Below are 22,918 nucleotides of genomic sequence, written 5' to 3'. Positions count from 1 at the left end.
TGTCATCCTTTATCGGATACTGCATTAGTACCTGGAATAAAAATCCCGTTGATACACTTCTATATCTCTGGCAGCACCATTTGTCAACCACAGGATCTGAGTTGTGGACTACTACGCGGAAACCTAATTTAATAGAAATAATAAAGGTGACTAGACAATTTGACAGGAGATCGCGGGTTCTAATTCATTCTACAGATGAATATCAATTTCATTTGAAAGTTAAGACTGGTCCAATAAGCAACATTCCATACATATAATGCTCTCCAATTGGTCTACCAAGCTATCAATGACCCTATATCATCGACCGCTCAAGATAAATTATTCTAACAGATCTTTGCCCTCGTCCTCTGAAAACAGCCTGTATATGCTGCGGCATTCCTGGCCACGGCATTTATCGTTCTTCAGTGCCCTTTCATAGACACTTTGTAAGGGTTGACCCATTACGAGAGGGGCTCCTATTTCATCTGCCAGCTCTACTGCCAAGTCAATCACGCCCTTAGCCAGTTCGGTTTTGAAACCCTCTTTGAAATCGCGAGCAGCGGACGACTTAGGATCAACTCCCTTGACTGGGTTCTGATGAAGCGAATTCCAACTCATTCCACTGCTCACATTGATTACTCCTGCGAGAACTTTTGGATCAAGTCCGTAACGCACTCCAGCATTCATCACTAATTTTTCTGTTGTAAATATTCGCAGCTTCTCAAGAGATTCAGGAGGAATCCTTACCTTCGCAAAGACCTACAAAGCTAACATTAGCAGCATAATTGTTAAGTTGCTTCGTGACAAGCCCTGCGCCTAGTGGACCGCAGTGAAATATATTCTCGATGAGTCCCATCCACTGTAGGAATGGAATCGCTTTATCCACAAGTTTTTTGTCTCCACCAACCATGAACGTCAGTGTGCCCGATCTTGCCGCTGCAGGGCCTCCGGAGACAGGTGTATCGAGAAAGTCTCCCAATCCGGAATCCTGGACGAGTTTCGCAACCAGTAGAGATGTAGATGCACTGATAGTCGAGCATTCGAGAAATAACTTTGGCCGATTGCCATTTGAGGCACTCAGTAGTCCAGTCGACGGGTTACTAAAGACATTCTTTACCACTTCGCCTGTGGGTAATGAGGTGATAATAACATCCTAACTTCTTAGAAATTTCATATCCTCTGCCACAGTACTAAACGAAAACTCACAGATTTCTCTGCAACATCCTTCGGAGATTCCGCAGCTTGAGTATTTTCGACCTGGTCAACAAACTCGCCCAGTCGAATATTATCTACGTCATAAACAATCAGCTTAGAGGCCTTGGGAATTTTGGAAGCAACATTCGTTGCCATTCCCCAGCCCATGTTGCCGATTCCGAGGAATCCCACTGCGAGAGGACTGGTTCCGTTTTGCGACATTTTTATCGTACTGGAAACAATTGAGCTTGGGAGAAAAAAAAGACATTGTAAAGCCCAACCTCCTCCTCTATTTAATATTGGGCCAGGCAACTGTGCTTTCTACGACATTTGATATGGTTATTTTACCATGGTTGTACTGTATTTTTTGCGGTACACGTATCGGTGCTCGGGATGCTTAGCAACCCGGCACGGCAGATGTCACGGTAGGTGTAATTTACTGTAATTTACAATCCTATACCCTCAAATAAACGTGGACTAGAGGTCATTGACAATTGCAAGCTGCAGGCATGGATAGCTACTTGAGGTGGTGCCGCTGTACCCGAAGGAATAATAAGTATGAGATACATTAGTAAACTGCACCATTATTTAATGATGTTGTTTTAAGAACATTGTGAACTATATTCCGAATCTCTCGTTCTTCAATATCATATCCCTCAACGCCACATTTCTCTTTTCAAATCTTGATTGAGCTATCACTGATATCTTAAATAAGCACCAGCCATGGGTTCGGTAGAGATCCCGCAAGTAACATATGGATTCATTGGTGAGAATTTCCCGCGCAAGGTAGATATTGATGTTGTCAATGCCTAAATCATTCCCAGGCATTGGAAATATGGGGTTTCCAATGGCCCAGCATCTGCGCAGGCACCTTGCGGACGGGTTGACTCTTGTCATTTGCGATGTGGTCGAGTCGATCACCAAGAAGTTCGTGGCGGAGACCCCAGGCAAGATCGAGGTTGCTAAAACACCAAAGGAAGTTGCCCAGAAATGCGTAAGTTTCAAGGGCATAGCCATGATGTCTTTGTCGCTTACTTAGTACAGGATATCATTATTACCATACTCCCGGTGGGAAGACACGTTAAAGAAGTCTATACGAATTCTACTACCGGTTTACTCTCGATCCCAGCTGGGCAGTCACCCAAGCTCTTCATTGAATGTAGTACCATAGATGTACCCACATCTTTGGACGTTGGAAAGGCAGTTGCTCTCTCGGGTCTAGGACGGTTTGCCGACGTTCCAGTTTCTGGTGGTCCGACTGGTGCCCGGGCAGCAACGTTGACTTTTATGGCTGGCGGAGATGAACAGATCTGTGATGCAATTCAGCCAATAGCGATGACGATGGGTCGAACGTTTTATCGTTGTGGGAAACCCGGGGCTGGCCTGGCCACCAAGCAGATCAACAACTACCTCTCCGGAATCTGCATGGTGAGTACAGCAGAGGCGATGAACTTGGGCATGAAGTACGGATTGGATCCTCATGTCCTGGCTGGCGTTATCAACACAAGTACGGGTATGTCATACAACAGTAAGGAGCAGAATCCGGTCAAGGGAGTGAGCAGCAACTCTAGCGCGAATCGCGATTTTGCACCGGGGTTCACGATTGAGCTTTGCAAAGGCGTGCTTGAGATGGTTGCACAGCTAGGTAGCGAGCTCGAGGCAAACATGCCTCTCTGTCAAGCTCTGCTCGATACAATTGACGCGGCCAGCAAGGATGATAGATGCAGAGGCAAGGACTGCCGGGTGGTGTACAAATACATAGCGGATGTTGAGTGAAGGCTACTGTTTATTCGCAAAAGGTGAAGCAGATGTCTCTTTCACAGAGTAACTACGAACCATTCAAGGTACACATGTAATTATATTACACATAGAATGTGGGTTCCTGTGGATTTAACACTGAAAATGACGACTACTTAAGGCATTTTGAGCGTCAATTCCACTTACCACCTGTCACGGACCTGGATTACTTATGGTTGTCACTGGCTGTATTAAGAATCGATACATGGATTAAACGACACAAAGATTCCTTAAGAGTAGCTAGTAAGAACATACTAAAATAGCTAAAAGGTAATAGACTAATAGAGAATATAACTTAAGTAGAAGAGATCTTTTGAAGTATTATAAAACTTTAAATATAAGTATTTTACTATCCCTCTCGGCTTCGGAGAGCTGGAAGACCACGGAGCCACCATTTATGATCCCTAACCCCTATGTATTAGGGTGTTGGGCACCGAGGAGGCGCTACAGGAGGCTCTAGGCAGCCATCCTGGAACTGGGCTCTGGTCAGACGGCTCCAGGCTGGAAAATGAGCGGACAGCTTGTAAGTCCCCTTATATGCCCTAGGAGACACAGCAGGTGCAAATAGGGCGTGGTAGAGAGGTGTTTGATGCTGAATTAGTGGGCACTTGATAAGGGCCTCTAGACCCCTAAGCGCCTCACGCGGCACCTCTATCAGTTTAAGACATAGCGGCATACCTGCACAAAACCGGCAGACGCGACCCCCACAGAAGAGGGGCCTTTTTGGAGGGGGTTGTTTGGAGGGATAGAGACCGTGAGACACCCTATTATTTCAGTGAGGCAGTGGGGGCGGCAGTAAGGCTCCCGAATCGCCTTGCGCATGCATATAAGCGATTTGGGGCGAGGAATTTGTAAGAGCACACTAATGTTTAGGTACTAGGAAGGGGCAGGGGGAGGGGGATATACGGGCTAGAATAGAGACTGCGATAGCTCAGAGATTGGAGACGGTTGTTAAACCTGATAAAATAAATAAATAATACACCTATTATTGACATGGTAGAAATATACCACCCAATCCTATCCCCGCGTAAACTCCACAAACTCCGGCTCATCCAGGTACTATAAAGAAGTAAATATTGACATGTTGTTCTTCTCTTTTTTTCCTTCCTATCCTGCGGCCCTACATACGAGTGTATCTCCTTCCTATTTAGCGCCGCTAGCCATTAGGAGGAAAAAGAACCATGTCCCAACCTGCACTGATAACCACAACGCACGACACGAACGGCCTGTCTGTCTTCCGCGATAGCCCATCGTTCAAGGCCATCACCCCGCGCGTTGGCATGCTTTATAGCACTGCTGCAAACCAGCCCGTTATATTAGCCGGTGATAATGACCTGTTTGCGCATGAGGCGCGACACAATAAACCAATCCCCACCGAAGGCAGTGTTGTTCTGATCGCCGAATGGCCCCCAGGCGCCGAGTCTCCAATGCACAGGACGTTAAGTGTTGACGTTGGCGTGATGACTGCAGGAGAGAGTATGATCAAAATCTATCGTGTCTTCATTCGCTATTATTTTGCATGTTGTATTATATGTATATCACCTTGCTAACGACTTCCGCAATAGTTGAGCTGGTATTGGACAGTGGCGAGTCGCGCATCTTGAAGCAAGGTGATGTCATGTTGCACCGCGGAACGAAGCATGGGTGGAAGAATCGCAGCGATACTGAGATAGCTCGCATGATATGCTTCGTCCTACCTTCAGAGCCGATTCCAGGCGCGAACGCGTAACTAGTGAAGCATGCTACAAGTGGAGATTATTAAGAACCGGAATTCAAGTAGCCTGACTGATAATAGATACGTAGCTGCTTAACAAAGGAAATTCCTAGTCAGAATAATTCCATCTATATCAATTAATCCATTGAGACATATATATAATGTGGCTGGTTATATACCAAGACTGGCCCGTAAACTCGGCGAAATGTGGAGTAACAGGGATTAAAACAAAATCGTTTCCCCGCACATAAATATGCGGAGTCTTTGCATCTACGTAGCTCCTTCAAGGAAAATTGACTACGGCGGACTGTTGGAACGTTGGCTCAAATCAATTTTTTTTGTAATGAACTTTGAATTAATTGAAACATCCTCACATCCTCCCCATATTATATACACATAAAGCGGGCCGTCGAACTGTTTTGCCGATATGGTTGATTACCGGCAAATCCGACAACCGCCGTTGAAGAGAAAGCGTGCAAAGCTGGTTTGCATAATTTGCCACGAAAAGAAGGCAAGTCGATTCACAAAAGCCAGGAATCAAGCCATTTACTAACATCACTTCTCCAAAAGATAAAATGCGACCTGCAAGACCGGCGCGCCCGAGGTTATGGAAATTGTTCATATTGCACCGCGGCTGGCTCTCATTGCCGGTAAGCAGTACCTGGAAATCCAAAAATAGAGAGCAGGGAGTGATAGCCTTTGGAATATTACAGGCAGAGATTACCAAAACGAGACAGGCGTCGACAGCTCCCCGAGGATGATATTTGCAGTACTGGTACTATAGAGCCGAATGCTATACAGTCAAGACCGCAGAACTTGGCCTCGCCACCGTCTCTTTCGGCAGGACAATCTGATACTTCCCCACAGGGTGAAGAGACTGAGAATACACCCGATCAACATGGCTATATTGGTCGATCGGGCTTCATGTTTGTTTACAATCCAGAGGCTCATATTCCTAGCGCAAACCCACCAATCCAGCCTCTTTTAGGTGTTCATGCGACCCCAGATATACCCTCTCCAGAACTACAGCAAGGTTTTATCGAGACTTACTATCAATATTGCCATACATGGTGTCCAGTTCTGGACCGAAACGACATTGAAGACAACCTGGCGCGCTCACCACTTCTCGCAAATGCTCTTGCTCTTGCTGCTAGTCGCATTCAGCCACCAGCATCTGTGCTACAGCACACCGACCCTGTAACATACTACAATCGAGCTCAAGCATTGTTCTACGAAAACACTGAACCTAATCTTATAACCTGTCTTCAAACAATTATCCTTTTCTACTGGTGGAGCCCTCGGGCCCCTACGACGGTCCATCGAGACTCAACCTGGTGGTGGACTGGAATTGCAATACGCCAGGCTCAGCAGATGGGACTACACCGGGAGCAGCAATCGTGCCGACGACCGTTTGGTGCTGATCGTGGACTATGCCGTCGTATCTGGTGGACTTTATTTGTCAGTATCTCCTCCTTTTACACCTTGCCTCTCTGACGATCAACGAAGGCTAGGGAGCGGTTAACGGCCATTACTCAAGGGCGTCCTCTAATGATTGACCCCGACGACTGTGATGTTTCAGAGCTAACACTCGACGATTTTCCATGTCCCAGTCGCGAAGCCGAGATTTTCATCCATTGGGTCAGCCTATGTGCCATTATCGGGCGTGTAGGAAAGTACCTGTTGCGCCCAACAGCGTCGCCATCTGTTATTTTCCCATCCGATCTAGCTCAACAGTTAGTTGACTGGGTCCAATCACTCCCAAATCATTTGATGCTCCCTATAAGTGGGGACCGCACGGTAGCATTCCACCGCGACGTCCATCAGTTGTATTTGCCGTATCTGACTGTCATTATCCTGTTGCATTTGGACCTCTCTTCACAACCGCGACCTGAATCATACTCTGCTGCAGCTATTGCTGCTTCCTGCATTGCAAGGATCATGAAGGACTATCTAGTTCGAGGCGGTATCAGATTCCTAACCGCCATTACCTGCTGGTACTGTGGCGTGGCTGCTCTAGGGCTTCTCCATGTTCGGAGAATTGATCACCTTACGGCAAGCGTCGATGAAGATCTTGACATTCTCAAAGCCGCCTTGGGTGAGTTGAAGATCATGTGGCCCAGTGCAAATATGTACTTGAAGGGGCTTGAACGGTTATGGTCAAGCAGTATGGCCAATGGCGGTTTGTGGGAAGAATCGCTGGCGCCGATTGCCGATTCGCACCGCAACGTGCCGCCGGAAGTGAATGCAGAACAGACTCAGGGTATCCAGTGGATCAACTATTTCCCATTTGTAAAACCAGAGACCAGCGGTGTAGTGCGTGCTGTTCTTTCCCAATATGATGAGTGTTCGTTCATGCAAAGTGATATTAATTTGCAGGTCCAATGGCCGGATTTGTTCGACATATTTGACAATATGCAATATATGCAAGATATGCCTAGTTTAGATACTTTTCAATAATGTATTCTAGCCATGTACAAAGGAATAACGCATCATAATAAATAACCCTTAATAAATTTCGTATTATTAGTAACTATTAATGGATTTTTTGTTTTTACAGTCTCATCAGATAATAGAATGAAAGTATATCTTGAATTTAATTCTACAGTCCTATATCCAATACTAACCTTGCAGCCTCACAGTCTCTCACCACCCTCGAGATCATGTCCCTCCGCCATCTCTCTCAATCTCTCCCCTCTACTCCCAGCCAGATCCTGACCGACCTGTATATTAGCAGATGGGTCTTCAAGAATCTCCTCAAACCCCAAAATCCGTGCCGCAAACTCAAATATCATTTTCTCAACCGCCACTGCATTCCTACTCAACCCATGATCATCACCATCAAACAATTTCAGCACCCGCTTGCCTCCCGGCCCATATGAACGATACAGACTTTCCGAACAGCTGGGCGAGAGACACGTATCGCCCGTCCCGTGCATAACCAGCATCGGCCGCGGACACAGCATTGTGACTCCCTCTGTCTGCGCCGTTTGCGATGCCACCGTCGCCACGCCTGCCACACGACGAGGCTCTTTTGCAGCAACCGTAAAGCAGGGACTTCCACCAAACGACCAACCAACAAGAACAAAATGTTCCGATGAAAACTCAACCGCGAGATGATCCATTGCCGCAATGACGTCTGCAGAGCAGTAGCTTGTCTTCGCAGGCTCACGGTAGTCAAGTCTTATACACGGGATCGATAATAACAGAACAAGTTTCTCCGCGAGCGATGGATAGATTCCAGCCGGTCCGCTTACACCCCCGCCTGCACCACTGATCAATATTACAGCAGACAATTTTGCAGCCTCGGCGGTGTAGCATTTGGGCTCGTGCAAAATAGCTGGTGCTTCGTGGTCGAGTGGGTCGTTAACTGTGATTCTAATGGATCGCGCGATGCTCGATTTAATTGCACGTTTTGCGACGCGTGCAGGGTGGATGGGACCTGGGTTAAGAAAACGAGATGATGATGCTGCCATTTTATAATGTTTTAGCTGTCTCTGAATTTAAGATACAAAATTGAAGGTAAGGTTTAGCTTTCTGCTTTCTTTCCGCGAGTCGGATATTAGTACTGGCTGCACATTGCCTCTGGTGATATCACGGTGACGGGTGGCAACAGTGCTTGTGTAGTGTAGTAGTTAAATTTATCAAGCGACGTAAGAGGAGGAGGAAATTTGCAGTTTTATAGTTATCTGATGTCCTGATACATACATGTAGTCGATATTTGTGAAATCGAATATGTCCCTTGGGCCCCCCTTCAAGGTTATCTATACACCATCACTGAAACACACATTATTGCCTGCTCTGCTCATCAACCGCCTTTTTCCACTCAATCAGCGGTGTTGGGTCCATGTACGAGTGACTATATCTGATTTTATTTTCACCGGGAGTCTTCCCAAAAACCGTCAATGCCCGCACCTGTATCAGCCGGTCTTCAGGGTCGTTCTTGACCACGTACGAGACAGTCGCAGAATGGTAGATCTTATCCGGCAAGACGTCTACATTTGTGATAGTATGTTTCATGCTTTTCAACTCATCGAATCGCGCTGAAAAGAATGCCTCGATTTCAGCGTGTCCTTTGGCAACGGGGACCCCGGCGAATTGCAGTTCGGCATCTTCTGCCCAGTATTGAGGGATCCAGGATTTTGCATCGAGAGCATCACCAGCGGCATAGAATTCTTCTAACCAGGTTTCTGAGTTAGGCATAGTGGGTATAATTTGAAATTGATGAATTTTGACCGGATAAGTGTATGTCCACACGTGGATTGAGGAAGTCGTTGGGGAATATTTTGGATATATGTGAGTGAATTTTTAAACGCGAGTTATTTTCTCAGCTTTAATATTTATGCATACCAATATCAATCAATCAGGTCCTCAAGAGTTACGTTATGGAACTTAAATAGATGAGGTCGTTAAACCCGTTAGTGTCGAAGTGATAACCACCCTAACGGATATGTACTATTCCGACTTGATCATTAATAATCCGCGTGTCCACATTTAGATATTATCCCAACGAAATTTATGAGACCTAGCTGGAACTTTTTAGGCATGAGAGCAACTAACGAGGAAAAGGAATTTCGAAACTGCAATTCCGGTGTCAGTTAAAATAGCCGGACTATTCGTCTCTCATAACATCGTGCCACCTGAAACTCCAGCACTAGTTGCCACGTCTTATCCATCCAAAGATGTCTAGGAATATTCTTTTCCAAAACCTGGCTCCTTTATAGAAATACAAAACGACAGTTGAGGTTTAAGTGTTCGGCAGTTGTCAAATGATCAATCGATGCCAAATATGTATCTTCCTGATACATGATGCTGAATCAAAAAGTACCTGAGGAAGACCTACGGCATAATAATTCACGAAGGCACTGAATGTAAACACCGCTTGTAGTCAATCAGAATACAAGTTGGTATACGATTTATGACTTGGTTGGAGTTGCTGTTTTGAGTATCTCCGAGTGAGAATAGATGATGCCTCTGGTACTAACAATTCTCAATGTTGATTGGTTGTTCTTGCGGAGATCCCATCTCGCTGTGCGATTGTGGGTCTCCTTTGCGGGGAGTTCTTAATTGAGTCATCTTCTTCCCTTCTGTTGGTCTCAGTTGACAAGATAAAAGAAAAGCCAAAGCACAGTTATCGACCTTACATTGTAGCGCTCTACCGGTAAAGACCTCGAAATGTCGAGCGAGGGTACGTGACGCGCCTATCCCCCGTAGTGATGACAAAAGTGAAAGAAAGTGATCATTCGTTGTTGATGATGCTGGCTTAGACCTCCCAATCCACTATGGTGTCGTATTATTTCCAGGCTTCCAAGCCCTCGACGTATTCGGGCCCATCGACGCCATCAACACGCTCGCGCGATACAAAAAGATCGAATTCTCCATCATCGCCGCTACCCTAGACCCGGTTTCCACCAACCACGCCCCGCTCTTCCCCGGACAGGAGGCCAAGTGGAATCCGCATGGGTCGAATTGTGGACAAAGCATCCTGCCGACACATACATTTGACTCGCCGCCTGATAATCTCGAGGTTTTGCTTGTTCCTGGTGGAGCAGGGACCCGCAGCCCCCAGGCTTACGAACCGGTTGTCGAGTTTATTAAAAAGACATTCCCGTCGCTCCGATATCTCCTCACCATATGCACCGGATCAGGACTTGTGGCGCGGTCGGGCTTGCTGGATGGAAGACGCGCTACAACGAACAAACGTGCGTGGGACGATGTAATTACGTGGCGTGAGCAGGTAAATTGGATTCGGAAAGCGCGGTGGGTGGATGATGGGAATATATGGACGTCGTCCGGGATCAGTGCGGGAATTGATATGATGCTTGCTTTTATTGGACATATATACGACGAGGAGCTGGCCACGACCTTGGCTGATAGGCTGGAATATGTGCGGAGTGGGAGCTGGGATGACGATCCATTTGCTTGAAAAAGTCATAGCTTTGTGTTGAGACGCAATCTTCTGTAACAATTAGCATATGATATAAGAAGAACAAAACCACAGATCAATGAATCCAGTGCGGAGAACTAGCACAGAAGCGGTGTAAAACATCCCTACCCACTAACATGAACATTTTCTCACCGACACCTGGACATTTTCTTTGACATGCAACCTGATTGTCCTACATTATTAGGGCTAATAGGTATACCGCCCAGTCGGGCAACAGGACCCGCTGCAGAGGTGGTTGCATATTACGTAGCTTAACTATGCAGTACAAAGAAGTTTAGAACAAAAGAAGAAATTCAAACCCCTCACCATGAGACTCAGGTTTAGGATATGTTTTTTTGACTGGGTAGTAGGTAGGACATAAAACTTTTCAAACGCCGTTTTGTTCTTCTTCTTTCTGTCTATTTTCTACCCTCACGACTGAGCAAGGGAATATTGGCGCAAGACTCTGCTAATATGATAAGTATTTGGCTGAACAGGTAAAAAATCATCCCTCCATCAACCTTCTACGCATACCTTTCTGACCATAGAGATTCAAGACCAGAGCATAGACTAATGCCGTCTACACTGCACTTTCAACAAAGTAATTATCATAGCATAAAATCAGTATCTATGTGTCAAAGTCTACGGGGATCAGTTCATCTCCAAGGCGGTTGAGGAAAAAGGTAGCGGAAAGACTGACAACTGTCTCTCCTCCTGCTCCCCAAAGTGACGACCAAGCTGCCAACCTAGAAGGTACAATGACCGATGTGTCATCGCATCGTGACCTTCACTAACCGTCTTGTGTGTTGGGAGTGTCTTTGTAGCACGCCCGCCTGCATTGTCTACCACACAGCAAATGAACCATGCCATAATCCATTCACTGTCTTTGAAACCTGATACACAACGTCATTATCAAACAGAACTAATAGCAGCGAGTTATGGGAGGCACAAGAAGGACAGTTTGGCAATTCACCCATGCCATGACCGAGAACGGTTGTAAGAGAGATACAAAACTGTTCCAAAAATTTCCTTCTACAGTCCAAACCTCCGAATGCCAGGACGACAGTATGAACAAGCCTCATTTTGTTTAACCTATATTCCTCGTACAACTCATCGATCTAACCTTCACGTTAGACAATCGAAACCGATGTTAGTGTAAAGGGATATAGCCGACTTCCAATGGCATACAACAATCCACACGAAACTTTTTGAGAACGCCAAAGTCGAGGGTAGTGAACCCCACGTTCTGGTTTGCTCCTACTACATCAATAGCGCAGGGCCAATATGCAGTGGGCCTGTCACAATTGCGACCTGTTTGATTATGGGACTGGTTCAACAGAATGGCCTCGTCCGCATCTCTTGATTTCACCTGTCTGTATGCACCCCGAGAGGTGCCACGTTGAATGAATGAGATATGTGCAGATCAATGACGCTTCTGCATCACGAAAATAGCGAAAAGCTATCAGTTGAGCCTGGGCAGATCCTCTAGCCTGACCGAGGAAGTGCAGAACGTCCCAACCGGTGTTTCAGTACTAGAAACCATTCTGGTATTGCTATTTAGCAAAGTAGCACGCGTGGGTGCTTCGCACCCCGAATGTGTGCATTGTGGGATCTATACAGATCTCAATATTACAGACGCTTTGAGGACGTAACCCGACCATTACAAGGCCCCACGATACCATCTGGTCATTAACTTAGGGAGAAGACTTGGAAAGGATGCTTTCTTCAACCACTGTGCTACGGTTCCAGACTCCATCACCTTTCCCGGTAAATGGGTGAGATCTCGCTTCAACCCGCTTCAACCCCTGCCAGTGCCGTGCCGCCGAATACCTCCGCATGCATTCTCATGAGACGAAGGAGGCTTACATCAACGTGGTAACCAGAAAAGACTTACCAAGACCTGAGGATGCCAGGTCGCAATCATCGAGACGGGGTTTGACCCTGACATATCATCATTAATGGCAGGGATGAGAAATGGCTGTCGGGGCTTTGGAAGAGAGTCTACAAGGAGGGGGGAGCGCTTGAGATGCTTGCGTCGCATAGCACCTGCCCAAAATCATATCGTATACTTGTGGGTGTGCTGAGATTGCTCTGTGGTTTTAGTTCACGGAGATCTGAATCACACCATCCAACGAACGGCCATCGACGCACCCTCGGTCATCGATATGTTCCGGCAGAAATATCTCGACTATTTCAACACCCTCCCGAAAGCCATTCCCGAAGACCAGTTTGACCAGGAGTTGGAGGCCGCACCAGTCCCTGAGGTGGAGCGCATCCGGTCCGACAAACAACAGGATGCTGCCGCGGGAATAGCACAAGACGACTGGGTGCAGAAGGTGGTCGGCGAGCAAAACACCGACGGACTCGTGAATGACGATCCACACTCCGTGCGCATCGCGTGAGACCCATACTCGATTCATTTACGCCAAATATTGATCAATACAAATATAAATTGGTGCCGTCCATCTACCACGCTCTCGCATTGATCTACAAGATCAGCGATTCATCGTGATCAGATATTATTGCAGCCATTGGCTACTCACAGTTTAATGTTTCCTTCCTTTTCATCTTCCCACTGTCACGGAGAATTTCCTACACTTGTCAGCGAGTGCTGGTGAAAGAAAACTTCAAGAGGGTGCATTTGGTACAGCAACCAAAGCAATAACCAAACCTCGAAGCTCACCAAATCCCTTCCAACACAAAAAAACGCCTACCGGTCCGGGAAACGGCATATCACTCCCAAACCGATAGCCATACAGAGAAAGCCAACCAATGTCTGTCGCAGTGGCTACGGCCCTACAGAAACGAATGAGTATACAAATATGACCATCACATTCATTTTTCTCGAAATGAAGGGTAGATGACGACAGCCGATATCAACGCCCAATGTGGCTTCTAAATGATAGAATTCAGCGATTCAAAGTTGTATTTACCAAGCACTACGTCCTTCATTGGGAATAATTCGCTGTCGAGGTGTACGCGGTAGTGAGGCGTAAACATCTTGTTGGTAATCCAGTCCCGAAATTACGCCCTACTCGAGATATCACGTATCACGCGGCGGGCAACGACTTTATGACGACGAGCGAACGCAACGTATCATCAAGACAAATACTACATTATGCCGCAAATAATAAATGTCTAGCGTGTCTAGTGGTCGAGCCACAGTTCCCGTCGGGATCTAGCAGACCATTTTCCTTTGCGCTACTTAGTCCATGCATCTCACCCACCACATCGACTAGACGCAACCTACGAACGCTCCACTACTCTCTATACAAACATCAAATTAGCCGTAGTGCTCCAACTCGTGACTCGGCTCTTTGTGAGATGGCGTTTGGGTTCTCAAACTTCCGATCCTCATTACTACTGAATGAAGCGTTATCTTTTCCACTCGTTTATATCGATCGTCATCAGGATCTGTTTCAACAAATCACTCAAGACATGGAGTGGGTCCAATATGTTGATTTGCCCAGGCCTAGGCGAGACTACACGCTTTTCCTGCCACCTGCCAATCGTAATTCACTTCAAAAATGACCCTAACCTTCTCATCGCCAGCAGGGGGTCTCCGACTGACCATCTGAAGCTTCCGACCTCATGGGGGAAAAAGGTAGTAATTTACAACTTTATAGCGGTCAACTGAGCTGGAAAAATCAAACGTCAGAGGGCCATGAACAACTCCAGAGCCACCAAGACTTGACGCAACATCTGTTTTGGCTAAGTACAACTGTTCCACTGGTACTATCGTCTGCATAGTAACAGCATCGTATTCCACGATGAATGCCTTCCTTAATTACATTAACGAGAATCACAACGTTCAGCACAAGGCCTTCAACAACAAAAAGACTCTGCACTTTTGGGCTACGAGTGGATCTCCAATGACCACAGGTCCAAGTGATCTGTTAGGGTGGTCCGAGGTATTCGAAATCGATCACAAATCGGATGATGAATCGGTCACTTTTCTGAACATGTATTTAACCAGCATCTAGACCCACCCCCACCTATCGAGGTAAATGGTAAGACTGAGTGCAAGATAGAAGCAATTATTAACTCGCGATTACTTCATCAATGCCTGCAGCATCGTGCCAAATAGGGAGACTATAGGGATGAAAATCCAGCATAATATCCAGCATCGGATTTCAAAAACACACCAGATTTAATGCAACAGTTTCACGATATATATCCTGACAAACTAAGACTCTTAAAGCGTCTGCAGGCATGGCTGACGGCGGCCGCGAACGAAAAATTCCTTGAGGATCATCCTGACGACGATCTAGTGCATGTTGGATATTAAGACCGGACCGACTGAGGGCAGTCATGTCTCTTTCGGGGAGTAATGTAACGGCCAGCAAGGGCTCAGGTTAGCGTGGCACGTGCCTTCGACTCCCAAAGAATAGCATAGTGATCCGATAGCTTCGAACAGACGTGCTTTGCGATACTTAGCAGCCCACGATTCTACGTTATGGATCATAAGATCCAGCGTGAACTTGAACTGTTCGATATCTCTACTTTGGTGAGGATGGCGGGGAAACCTGCCAAACTGCAGGTTCGCACAACTTCGGAACCTCCCGAGATGTATTGATTGTAGAATAGGTACTCAAAAAAAAGGATGTAACTTTTAGAAACCTTGGAAATACATATTAATTAGCGATCAGATTAAGACAAAAATTAGTTCAAAAGAATCAGAATTGATTATTAGTAACTTGTGGTAGCGCGCTCCCTAAAAATTCGCAATGGTTGAGTTATTACGTATAAAAAATATGAAGCTGTTAAAAATTGGACAGAGCCACTTGGTCCTCAGACTGCTCCACAAGAATACCTAAGCAGCCGAAAGAGAGGAGAGAGATGTGGCAGTAGTTTTCTGCTGCTTTGGTGTGGAGCAGTCTGAGACTGCTGAGAACTGTTTCAAGAATTGGATTCCTTGAGACCTGATATGTCAACAACCGTAGTTGTTATTAACTGAGTTGATTAAATTAATTAAACGAGGAAAACAACTAGTAGCGCCAATGATGTAGTTGGTTAGCATTGTGGTATGTTTGAAGCCATCAAGCTATGATGTAAGACTAACGGAGAAAAGCTCTTATAAGTGGATTGTATTATTACTACCGCCTATGCTTAGCATTTGTCCTGGGTTCAAGTCCCAGTTGGCGCAGTTTTTTTTAATTTCAAAAAATTTACTATTTAAATTTATGAGGAGTAAGGAAAGATTAAATATTCATATAACAACAATTAGAGTGCATCTTCTTGATTATATGAAGGAGTACTAGGTCTGGGTTGATGTCGGGTCTGACGCTCTCGCCAGCTAGCAGCTAGCGAGGTCATGCGATTTGAGCGTTTGCGCACAATAACAAAACACCACCCATAACATATATAGAAGGCCAATTTATATTCTAGAATTTCTGCTATAGAAGATTGCTTAATATTAAAAAGCTTTATCACATGTTCTATGTTATATTCTTAACATTCCACATTAAATAGAGTACCTACTCAATATCATTCCAGGTACACTACTCCTAATAATATTTACATCGAAGAACTCAACAGAAAAAGAAATCAAAAATAATGCATTTATATTATTCAAAAGAATTTGCATAACCAAATGCAACCACGCGGTCTTAAATCATCTAGGTCCCCACGAACAGTTAATTCACAATGATGGTTTCTCAACCCTTCGTCCAATTTCATCGAAATGAATCTGTTTTCCTGTGACAAGTGCCTCCTGCAAAGCAGATCCAATCTCAACCGCCTTGGCTGCATTGCTCAGCTTCATAGGCAAGGGTGTGCCATCGAGACATGCATCCGCGAATTCCTGTGCCTCCTTCACGAAGGCCATCTCGAACCTACCCCAGTAGTGTGGTGGCACCTCCCGCGTGATGCCACCAGAGTGGTAGTGATTCACGAAATTCTGCTGCGGGTTGCTATTGACGGTCAGCTTTCCCTCGGTGCCGATGATCTCCGTAGTGTCTTCTTGGCCGTGAGCCATCATGCGCGAGCAGTAGTAGTAGGCAATCTTGCCATTGTGAAACTCGACAATGCCAACCGCGTTGTCATAGTCGTTGTACTGTTTCAACTCGGGCTGCACAGCGCGGATCCCGTGTGCCGAAACGCTTTTGGGAATTATGTCGTCGCCAAAGAACCAGAGCGTCAGGTCAATGTCGTGTACAGCCATATCGACGAACACACCGCCGGACCAGGCCGCGTACGCGACGTAGAAGCCTGACGGATCATGTTTGTCGCAGGTCTGGCTACGCAGGATGGACGGACGTCCGATGAGGCCTTGCTCCATCTTCTGAAACGCATCCCGGTAGGATTCGTCGAAGCGGCGTGAGAAACCACACATCACTTTCAAGTGTAGTCGTTTCTTCGACTCGGAAACTACATTACGGCACTGTAGCCAAGAAAGAAAACAGTGTCAGCATATGTATGTGGTGTTCCTACGATTGAATGTGCGGGTTTATATTACCACTTCAATGCTAGTCGACAAGGGCTTCTCGCAGAGAACGTGCAGGTTCTTCTCCATAGCCTGGATCGCCTCTTCCGCATGGACGGAGGTGGCTGTGCCTATAACCACTGCCATGATACCGGGGTGTTCAATCATCTTCTGGTAGTTGTCATACAACGTAACGCCATGGGGCTCCAAGTGCTGTCGCGCCCATGCTATCTCTGCAGGGTCGGGGGAGAAGGCCGCAACGAGCTCCGCTCGAGGGGTGCGATTCAGGAAGTTCAACGCATGTCTTTTGCCCATACGGCCAAGCCCGGCCGCACCGATTTTGAGCTTTTGAGGGGCCATGGTATCAGAGAGTCAATACAGATATGAACAGCTGGAATCATCGTATGCAGCATGAGGAGGATGATACTCCAATATATATATATATTTATTTATTTATATCTGTCTAGAGGGTGAATTTATTCATATCTTACATTTACGAATCGAAGAGGATGCTTCCCCGCTCGGTCGTCTTTTTTGTCTCTAATATGGAGAACTTTTGAACATGTGGAGATGAGCATAAACACAATTGGGATGCAATTGGCGAATGAGTTACTAGCACTCCAACAAATTTCCGGAAAGACTTGCTGCGGGTCCGGAAACATTTGCCTTACGAGCGGGCAAGATTGGCTACCAATTCAAGCGGGGAAAGAGGATAAAAAGGTTCAGGTGGAACTACTACCTCGCCGTAAATAACTGCCGTACGTCCGGAAAGACTTGCTTAGTTTCTTGCTATGATGGCAAAGACCCAGTTTATGTCAGAATTGGCCAGCACTTCAGCCATGGGCTTGTGTAAAATCCTAGGTGATTGGTTAGGATTATTCTCAATATTCCAACTGCGACAGAAAATATCGTACTTCGAATCTCAGATACCCCAGATTTTGTACCCCACGCTATCAGAGCTTATGAAGAAGAATGTCTTCCTAATCTTCAGGAAAAAGTTAGATAATGACCATAGGCTGGCTCTAAACAGCCTTAGTCAGGGTCAATAGACCTATGTAGGTATCGTCATTGGATCGCACGCTGCCTATCTATTACTATAAAGTGTCCATCATCGGACGAAGGTCGCAGGATTCAGACTTGATAGTTATCTACCTTTGTTACATACTTTCTGTTGTTGCTCATATTCTGTTTACCCATTTCTGTGCCCCAGTCATGGACGCTGCCAACGTCGCATCTCACGGTATCAAATCAGTGGCCACCGAGCATCTCGAATCCACTGACCTCGGTCATGTCGTCGATACGAAGGAGGTTCAGAATCTGGACGGTATCGAAGATACTATGCCCGGAGCTTTTGTGTGGCTCTGCGCGGCAGCCACAGCAATTGGAGGCATGCTCTTCGGCTATGACACCGGTGTCATCTCCGGTGTCTTGGTGGTTCTTGGAGCGGACCTCAACAACAGAGTTCTGTCGAGCTCAGAGAAAGAATTGATCACAGCTCTATGCGCCGCAGGTGCCTTCTGCGGCTCGATTGTTGCCGGTGTCACGGCTGATAGGTTCGGCCGGAAGCCTGCCATCTGGTTCGCCTCAGTGCTATTCACCATCGGTGCCATCATTCAGGCGTCCGCATATACAATCATCCAGATGTCCGTAGGCCGCATCTTGATCGGGCTGGGAGTGGGTTCTGCTTCGACCGTAAGTGTTGTTCATCACGCATTACATACAGAGATGTGGTTGAAGTGATCAAATTGGTCGTTTCTGACAACGAACTAGATTGTTCCATTGTACATTGCGGAAATTTCGCCCGCGCGTTTCCGTGGAAGAATGATCTCAATTGATATGATCTTCCTGGGAACTGGGTCTGTTCTGGCGTACGCTTTCGACGCCGCATTCTACCACGTTCCCCACGGATGGAGATATATGGTCGGCCTCGGCGCAATTCCATCCACAGTCCTCGGGATCTTCCTATTTTGGTGTCCAGAGTCTCCGCGACAGCTTCTTTTCCACAACCGGCTTGAGGAGTGCATACAAGTCGTTCGTCGGATCTACCCGAATGCGTCAGAGGAGCAGATTAGCCAGAAGATTCTATCCATTAAATACGGCGTCACCCAAGCCAAGGCTATGAATGAGGAATTCTCCGTTCGGACGGCCCTCAAGCACCTATTCATGATTCCCGCCAACCTTCGAGCCCTAACTGCGGCCTGCGGGTTGATGGCGTTCCAGCAGTTTTGTGGCTTCAACACCCTCATGTACTACTCGGCAACGTTGTTCCAAATTGTCGGCTTCTCCAACCCTATCGCGGTCGGGACCGTCGTCGCGGTGACGAATTGGATCTTCACAGTTCTCTCAATCATCTTCATCGACCGCATAGGTCGTCGCCGCATCCTGTTGTGGACCATTTGGGGTATGCCCGTCTGTCTCATCATCGCCGCGGGAGCCTTTACCAAGGTGCCCATTGATCGGCAAACCCTTGAGCTCACTAACAGTCACATCGGATGGCCAGCGATCGTCGTATTGGTAGCCATGATCCTCTTCGTAGCGTTCTACGCTGCCGGGCTGGGCTGCGTTCCCTGGCAAGCGAATGAGTTCCTGCCCATGGAGATCCGCGCGATGGGCACGATGATGATCAATATTTGCAACTGGGGGCCCAACATAGTTGTCTCCTCCACCTTCCTGTCCATGATGAAGGGCATGTCGCCATCTGGCACCTTTGGATTCTATGCTGGCTTGTCATTCCTCGGCCTTGTCTTTGTCTATTTCTGTTTCCCCGAAGCAGCCAATATGACTCTGGAGGAGATTCGAAATGTGTTCGCACACGGGTTTGGTGTGAAATATGCCGAGGACTGGAGAAAGCAAGCGCGGTTGGAATCGCGACGAGCAGCGATTGATGCTGGTGTCTGACTCTGTCTAGAGGATGCACTGTTGTAGATTGCACTACTGGGGGATCCTCTTACAGGCTAGTTTTATTCAGATTGGAACTTTGAATAATTCAATTAACGACTTCTACCATTATTGATGGTTGATTTTCTAAACAATCTTTCATTATATGGCTATATATTTCAGATGGCTGTCTTCTCTTGAATTAAACATGTAGTCTTAATCTAGCCCTGAAATGGTAAATTCTGAAAATAGCTGCGGATAATATGTATAACTTTGCCAAAATCCTATTTTATGACTTATTTTTTAATTTTCATATCTTAGGCTAATAGCATTAACCTTTTTATTTTATTAGCCATACATTTATTATATAAGAGGCCTATCCTTACTAAGATACTTCTGAGGGCATTTGTTACTATAAGTGTATCTTGAAAATATCTATAAAATACTTAAATACGGCGGGCTATAGAGAGGTGACAACTTTTCAATCTTGGCCCGAGCACCAATTTTTCTGCTGGCAGAGAATCCATGGGTAATTAAGATTATAAACTACGTAACTGGAAAGCAAGGTTGTATGTGTAGTCTTCCGTGCTACGACTTGGCTCGGTCTCGGACGTTAAAGGCGGGGTTAAAGTCTAGAGTTCCCCCCCGTCTGTCATCAAGCAAGTAACCAAAATTAACTCTCACAACTACCATCCATGAAATCTTGTATGGGTAAGGGGAAAATCATGCATGGGGACGCAGAGATCGATAAACGACCAAGGAAAAGAACCAGATTGATTGCTGGATGGTATTTTGGATTGCGGATCAATTAAATGTTACCTGACTGGCTAACCTGGTGATCTAGTGAGGCCTGTCGGCGTAAGTTTTCTCTTCGAGTTTATATGCCTAATACTGGCATAGCTGCTATCGTTGCAGAAGGTGGCATTGACAGGGAATAGTTGGACACCTAAAATGTATGTCTTCTCTTCTGAATTTCAGACTTTCAAATAGGCTAGGGACCTGATTTCTCATCGTTCTTGAAGGTGATACCGACACTCCTTGTTGGAACTGCGAACAGATCGGCATCCCCTGCAATCGCGACATCAAGATTCGATTTCGACATGTCATCGCGGTTTCAGAAGACTGGGAGGCGGCATTCCCTGAAAGAAAGCTCTGGCTGCGCCCACAAGGTTCTCGTAAGTTGAATCACCATGTCTGAAGCAAAAGCTGTGCAAGTATCAACGACGGATCGCTATAGTTCGATTTTGCGACGAGACGTCAGCGGTGGCAAGAGAGTACGACTCTGATTCATCTTCTTTCGCGCTGCCTTCATTATCATCGCGTTCGATTCCAGAACTCGATGCCAACAATGATTCGGGTCTCGTCCAACAGCATGGAGTGGAACCAGAGGCTACTTGGGGTCACCCCAAGCCTCCCCGCCCTCCATTACATATAAGCCCACAGCCAAACCGTAATATAGATCCAATCCACTTACTCTAGTACCTTGGGCCTGTTCCTGGAGCCTTCAGCTAATTTGACTGTAGACTACAGTCCATTTGGCAGCCCAGACAGCCACTCCCAAAGCCCGACGGTCGTGCACAACTCACTGGACATGACGTCCCCTCGAGTTGGTGATCTTTTCTCGACTTCTCTCTGTATGAATCCCTCTCTCAGCGATCGTGAGGCAGTGCTCATGCGTAACTTTATCGAGAAGATGGCATTGTGGGTGAGTAACGAGAATCCTCGTTATAACTTGTTGTTCTTGTATTGAAGCGTCGTGCCTAGGCCGATGTGACGGATCCAAAGCGACATTTTGAAATCGAAGTGCCACGCCGAGCATTATACCAACCCGTCCTGCGCTATGCAATTTTTGCCTTCTCATCACGCCATCTCAATCGCGGGCCGCGAGGTGACGAAACAGAGGCATTACACTACCACTCTCAGTGTCTTCAGCTTCTCATAGCTGCTCTTGATGCTTCAGAAGAAGACGAAGGCAGTGACGAAATCCTGGCGTCTGCGGCGATACTTCGTCAGTTCGAAGAAATGGATGGTGAGCCTTTTGAAACTTTACTAAGCTACAGGCACTGATTTCTGATATGACCTGCAAAACAGCCGAAGACTTTCAATTTCATCTGTCTGGAACGACGCGCATGTTGAACTCAACCCCGGAATTTGGATTCTCGGGGGGTCTTCGGGAGGCGACAGCGTGGCTGTGCCTCCGGCAGGATATTTACATATCACTAGTTTCCCAACAACCGCTGCGAACAAACCTCGAGAAGTTTTCCCACTCTCGTGTCTTCGAAGATGACGACGACTTTGCCTGGGCCAATAGGATAGTTTATTTGTTGGCAAAGGCCCTGAGCTGTGCGTTTCGCGGCGGGCCCTCCGTGACGACGATAAAGATCTTGTGCCAGCTCGACAACGAGGTGGAAGATTGGCGCATGAGCCGGCCGAACACCTTTGATCCCATTCGTTTCGTGCCCCGCAGTCGTGAGAAGGAGCGCCGGATTCCAGAGATTTGGATGTTGTCCCCGGTTCATGGTCAGTAAGACATGCCACGTCGCCAACTTCTGAGCTGACTATTTGATGACCTTCTCGTAGTCGTGGGTCTGCAATACTACCACATCGCCAAGATTCTACTGGCAGTGTCGACACAGCCAACCCTTTCTAACGCATACGAGAGCTTGCGGCGAGGACGTTCCATCGAGGTAAGACATCGAAGAATGAGGGACCTGGTAAATAGTGTGATGGTTGACTGACCTGTATATTCGCAGAGATGTGTTTGTCACCACCTCTTGGTCGTGCTCGGCCTCGCTCAGTCCAATGCCAAGGCAGAGAATGCCCTCTTCACTGCAAGGCACTGCTTGTCCGCCTGGGGTGGTGTTCTCCGCCATCGGCTGGACCAAGCAGCCGCGGAGGATCTGCTCATTACTGTCGAAAGAATCACGGGATGGAGTACGGCGCGGTTAATCCAATCCTTAAGAGGACAGTGGGATGAGTATTCCGACGAGGACTAAGACTAATGTCATTT

General features: G+C 46.7%; 10 protein-coding genes across 10 annotated transcripts; 6 read left to right on the top strand and 4 right to left on the bottom strand.

Annotated features, from left to right (window-relative positions):
- Positions 1-318: 318 nt before the first annotated feature.
- BGW36DRAFT_402096 (3-hydroxyisobutyrate dehydrogenase, variant) lies at positions 319-1,395 on the bottom strand (the record flags this gene model as incomplete). The annotated part of the gene is made up of 3 exons (XM_046218827.1): positions 319-668; positions 727-1,132; positions 1,186-1,395. 3 exons carry the CDS (start codon positions 1,393-1,395, stop codon positions 319-321), a joined length of 966 nt encoding a protein of 321 aa, XP_046065482.1.
- Positions 1,396-1,896: 501 nt separating this feature from the next.
- BGW36DRAFT_365587 (3-hydroxyisobutyrate dehydrogenase, variant) lies at positions 1,897-2,949 on the top strand (the record flags this gene model as incomplete). The annotated part of the gene is made up of 3 exons (XM_046214668.1): positions 1,897-1,939; positions 1,998-2,167; positions 2,218-2,949. 3 exons carry the CDS (start codon positions 1,897-1,899, stop codon positions 2,947-2,949), a joined length of 945 nt encoding a protein of 314 aa, XP_046065481.1.
- Positions 2,950-4,089: 1,140 nt separating this feature from the next.
- On the top strand, positions 4,090-4,854 carry BGW36DRAFT_391697 (uncharacterized protein). Its single transcript, XM_046217615.1, has one exon. The coding sequence runs from the start codon at positions 4,152-4,154 to the stop codon at positions 4,518-4,520; it is 369 nt and encodes a 122-aa protein (XP_046065480.1). The 5' UTR covers positions 4,090-4,151; the 3' UTR covers positions 4,521-4,854.
- Positions 4,855-5,111: 257 nt separating this feature from the next.
- On the top strand, positions 5,112-7,141 carry BGW36DRAFT_466622 (fungal-specific transcription factor domain-containing protein; the record flags this gene model as incomplete). Its single annotated transcript, XM_046222351.1, has 4 exons — positions 5,112-5,168; positions 5,274-5,341; positions 5,398-6,142; positions 6,191-7,141. The coding sequence occupies 4 exons, from the start codon at positions 5,112-5,114 to the stop codon at positions 7,139-7,141; spliced, it is 1,821 nt and encodes a 606-aa protein (XP_046065479.1).
- A 176-nt stretch (positions 7,142-7,317) lies between these two features.
- BGW36DRAFT_309102 (Alpha/Beta hydrolase protein) lies at positions 7,318-8,157 on the bottom strand (the record flags this gene model as incomplete). Its single annotated transcript, XM_046212384.1, has 1 exon — positions 7,318-8,157. The coding sequence occupies one exon, from the start codon at positions 8,155-8,157 to the stop codon at positions 7,318-7,320; it is 840 nt and encodes a 279-aa protein (XP_046065478.1).
- A 109-nt stretch (positions 8,158-8,266) lies between these two features.
- BGW36DRAFT_391693 (uncharacterized protein) lies at positions 8,267-9,121 on the bottom strand. The gene has a single exon (XM_046217614.1). The coding sequence runs from the start codon at positions 8,882-8,884 to the stop codon at positions 8,471-8,473; it is 414 nt and encodes a 137-aa protein (XP_046065477.1). The 5' UTR covers positions 8,885-9,121; the 3' UTR covers positions 8,267-8,470.
- Positions 9,122-9,856: 735 nt separating this feature from the next.
- On the top strand, positions 9,857-10,607 carry BGW36DRAFT_402093 (ThiJ/PfpI family protein; the record flags this gene model as incomplete). Its single annotated transcript, XM_046218826.1, has 2 exons — positions 9,857-9,869; positions 9,949-10,607. The coding sequence occupies 2 exons, from the start codon at positions 9,857-9,859 to the stop codon at positions 10,605-10,607; spliced, it is 672 nt and encodes a 223-aa protein (XP_046065476.1).
- A 5,469-nt stretch (positions 10,608-16,076) lies between these two features.
- BGW36DRAFT_391687 (uncharacterized protein) lies at positions 16,077-17,500 on the bottom strand. The gene is made up of 2 exons (XM_046217613.1): positions 17,065-17,500; positions 16,077-16,989 (listed from the first exon to the last, which is right to left on the bottom strand). The coding sequence occupies exons 1-2, from the start codon at positions 17,389-17,391 to the stop codon at positions 16,249-16,251; spliced, it is 1,068 nt and encodes a 355-aa protein (XP_046065475.1). The 5' UTR covers positions 17,392-17,500; the 3' UTR covers positions 16,077-16,248.
- Positions 17,501-18,420: 920 nt separating this feature from the next.
- On the top strand, positions 18,421-19,929 carry BGW36DRAFT_308922 (general substrate transporter; the record flags this gene model as incomplete). The annotated part of the gene is made up of 2 exons (XM_046212370.1): positions 18,421-18,723; positions 18,802-19,929. 2 exons carry the CDS (start codon positions 18,421-18,423, stop codon positions 19,927-19,929), a joined length of 1,431 nt encoding a protein of 476 aa, XP_046065474.1.
- Positions 19,930-21,544: 1,615 nt separating this feature from the next.
- Positions 21,545-22,904, top strand: BGW36DRAFT_308944 (uncharacterized protein; the record flags this gene model as incomplete). Its single annotated transcript, XM_046212373.1, has 5 exons — positions 21,545-21,613; positions 21,673-21,937; positions 22,000-22,428; positions 22,489-22,595; positions 22,662-22,904. 5 exons carry the CDS (start codon positions 21,545-21,547, stop codon positions 22,902-22,904), a joined length of 1,113 nt encoding a protein of 370 aa, XP_046065473.1.
- Between the last annotated feature and the right edge of the window lie 14 nt (positions 22,905-22,918).

This window comes from Talaromyces proteolyticus (genome assembly GCF_021365285.1).
Source record: "Talaromyces proteolyticus strain PMI_201 chromosome Unknown BGW36scaffold_16, whole genome shotgun sequence".
Classification (NCBI taxonomy): domain Eukaryota; kingdom Fungi; phylum Ascomycota; class Eurotiomycetes; order Eurotiales; family Trichocomaceae; genus Talaromyces; species Talaromyces proteolyticus.
The sequence above is the reverse complement of the archived record's forward strand: the minus strand, read 5'-3'. Positions and strand labels throughout refer to the sequence as shown.

What these genes read in the sequence shown, in the direction of transcription:
- BGW36DRAFT_391697 (XM_046217615.1), top strand. Translation starts at nt 4,152, where the DNA reads ATGTCCCAACCTGCACTGATAACCACAACGCACGACACGAACGGCCTG.
- BGW36DRAFT_391693 (XM_046217614.1), bottom strand. Translation starts at nt 8,884, where the DNA reads ATGCCTAACTCAGAAACCTGGTTAGAAGAATTCTATGCCGCTGGTGAT.
- BGW36DRAFT_391687 (XM_046217613.1), bottom strand. Translation starts at nt 17,391, where the DNA reads ATGGCCCCTCAAAAGCTCAAAATCGGTGCGGCCGGGCTTGGCCGTATG. An exon ending in TGTCGACTAGCATTGAAGTG is followed by an intron (nt 16,990 to 17,064) that starts GTAATATAAACC and finishes TCTTGGCTACAG; the next exon opens with TGCCGTAATGTAGTTTCCGA.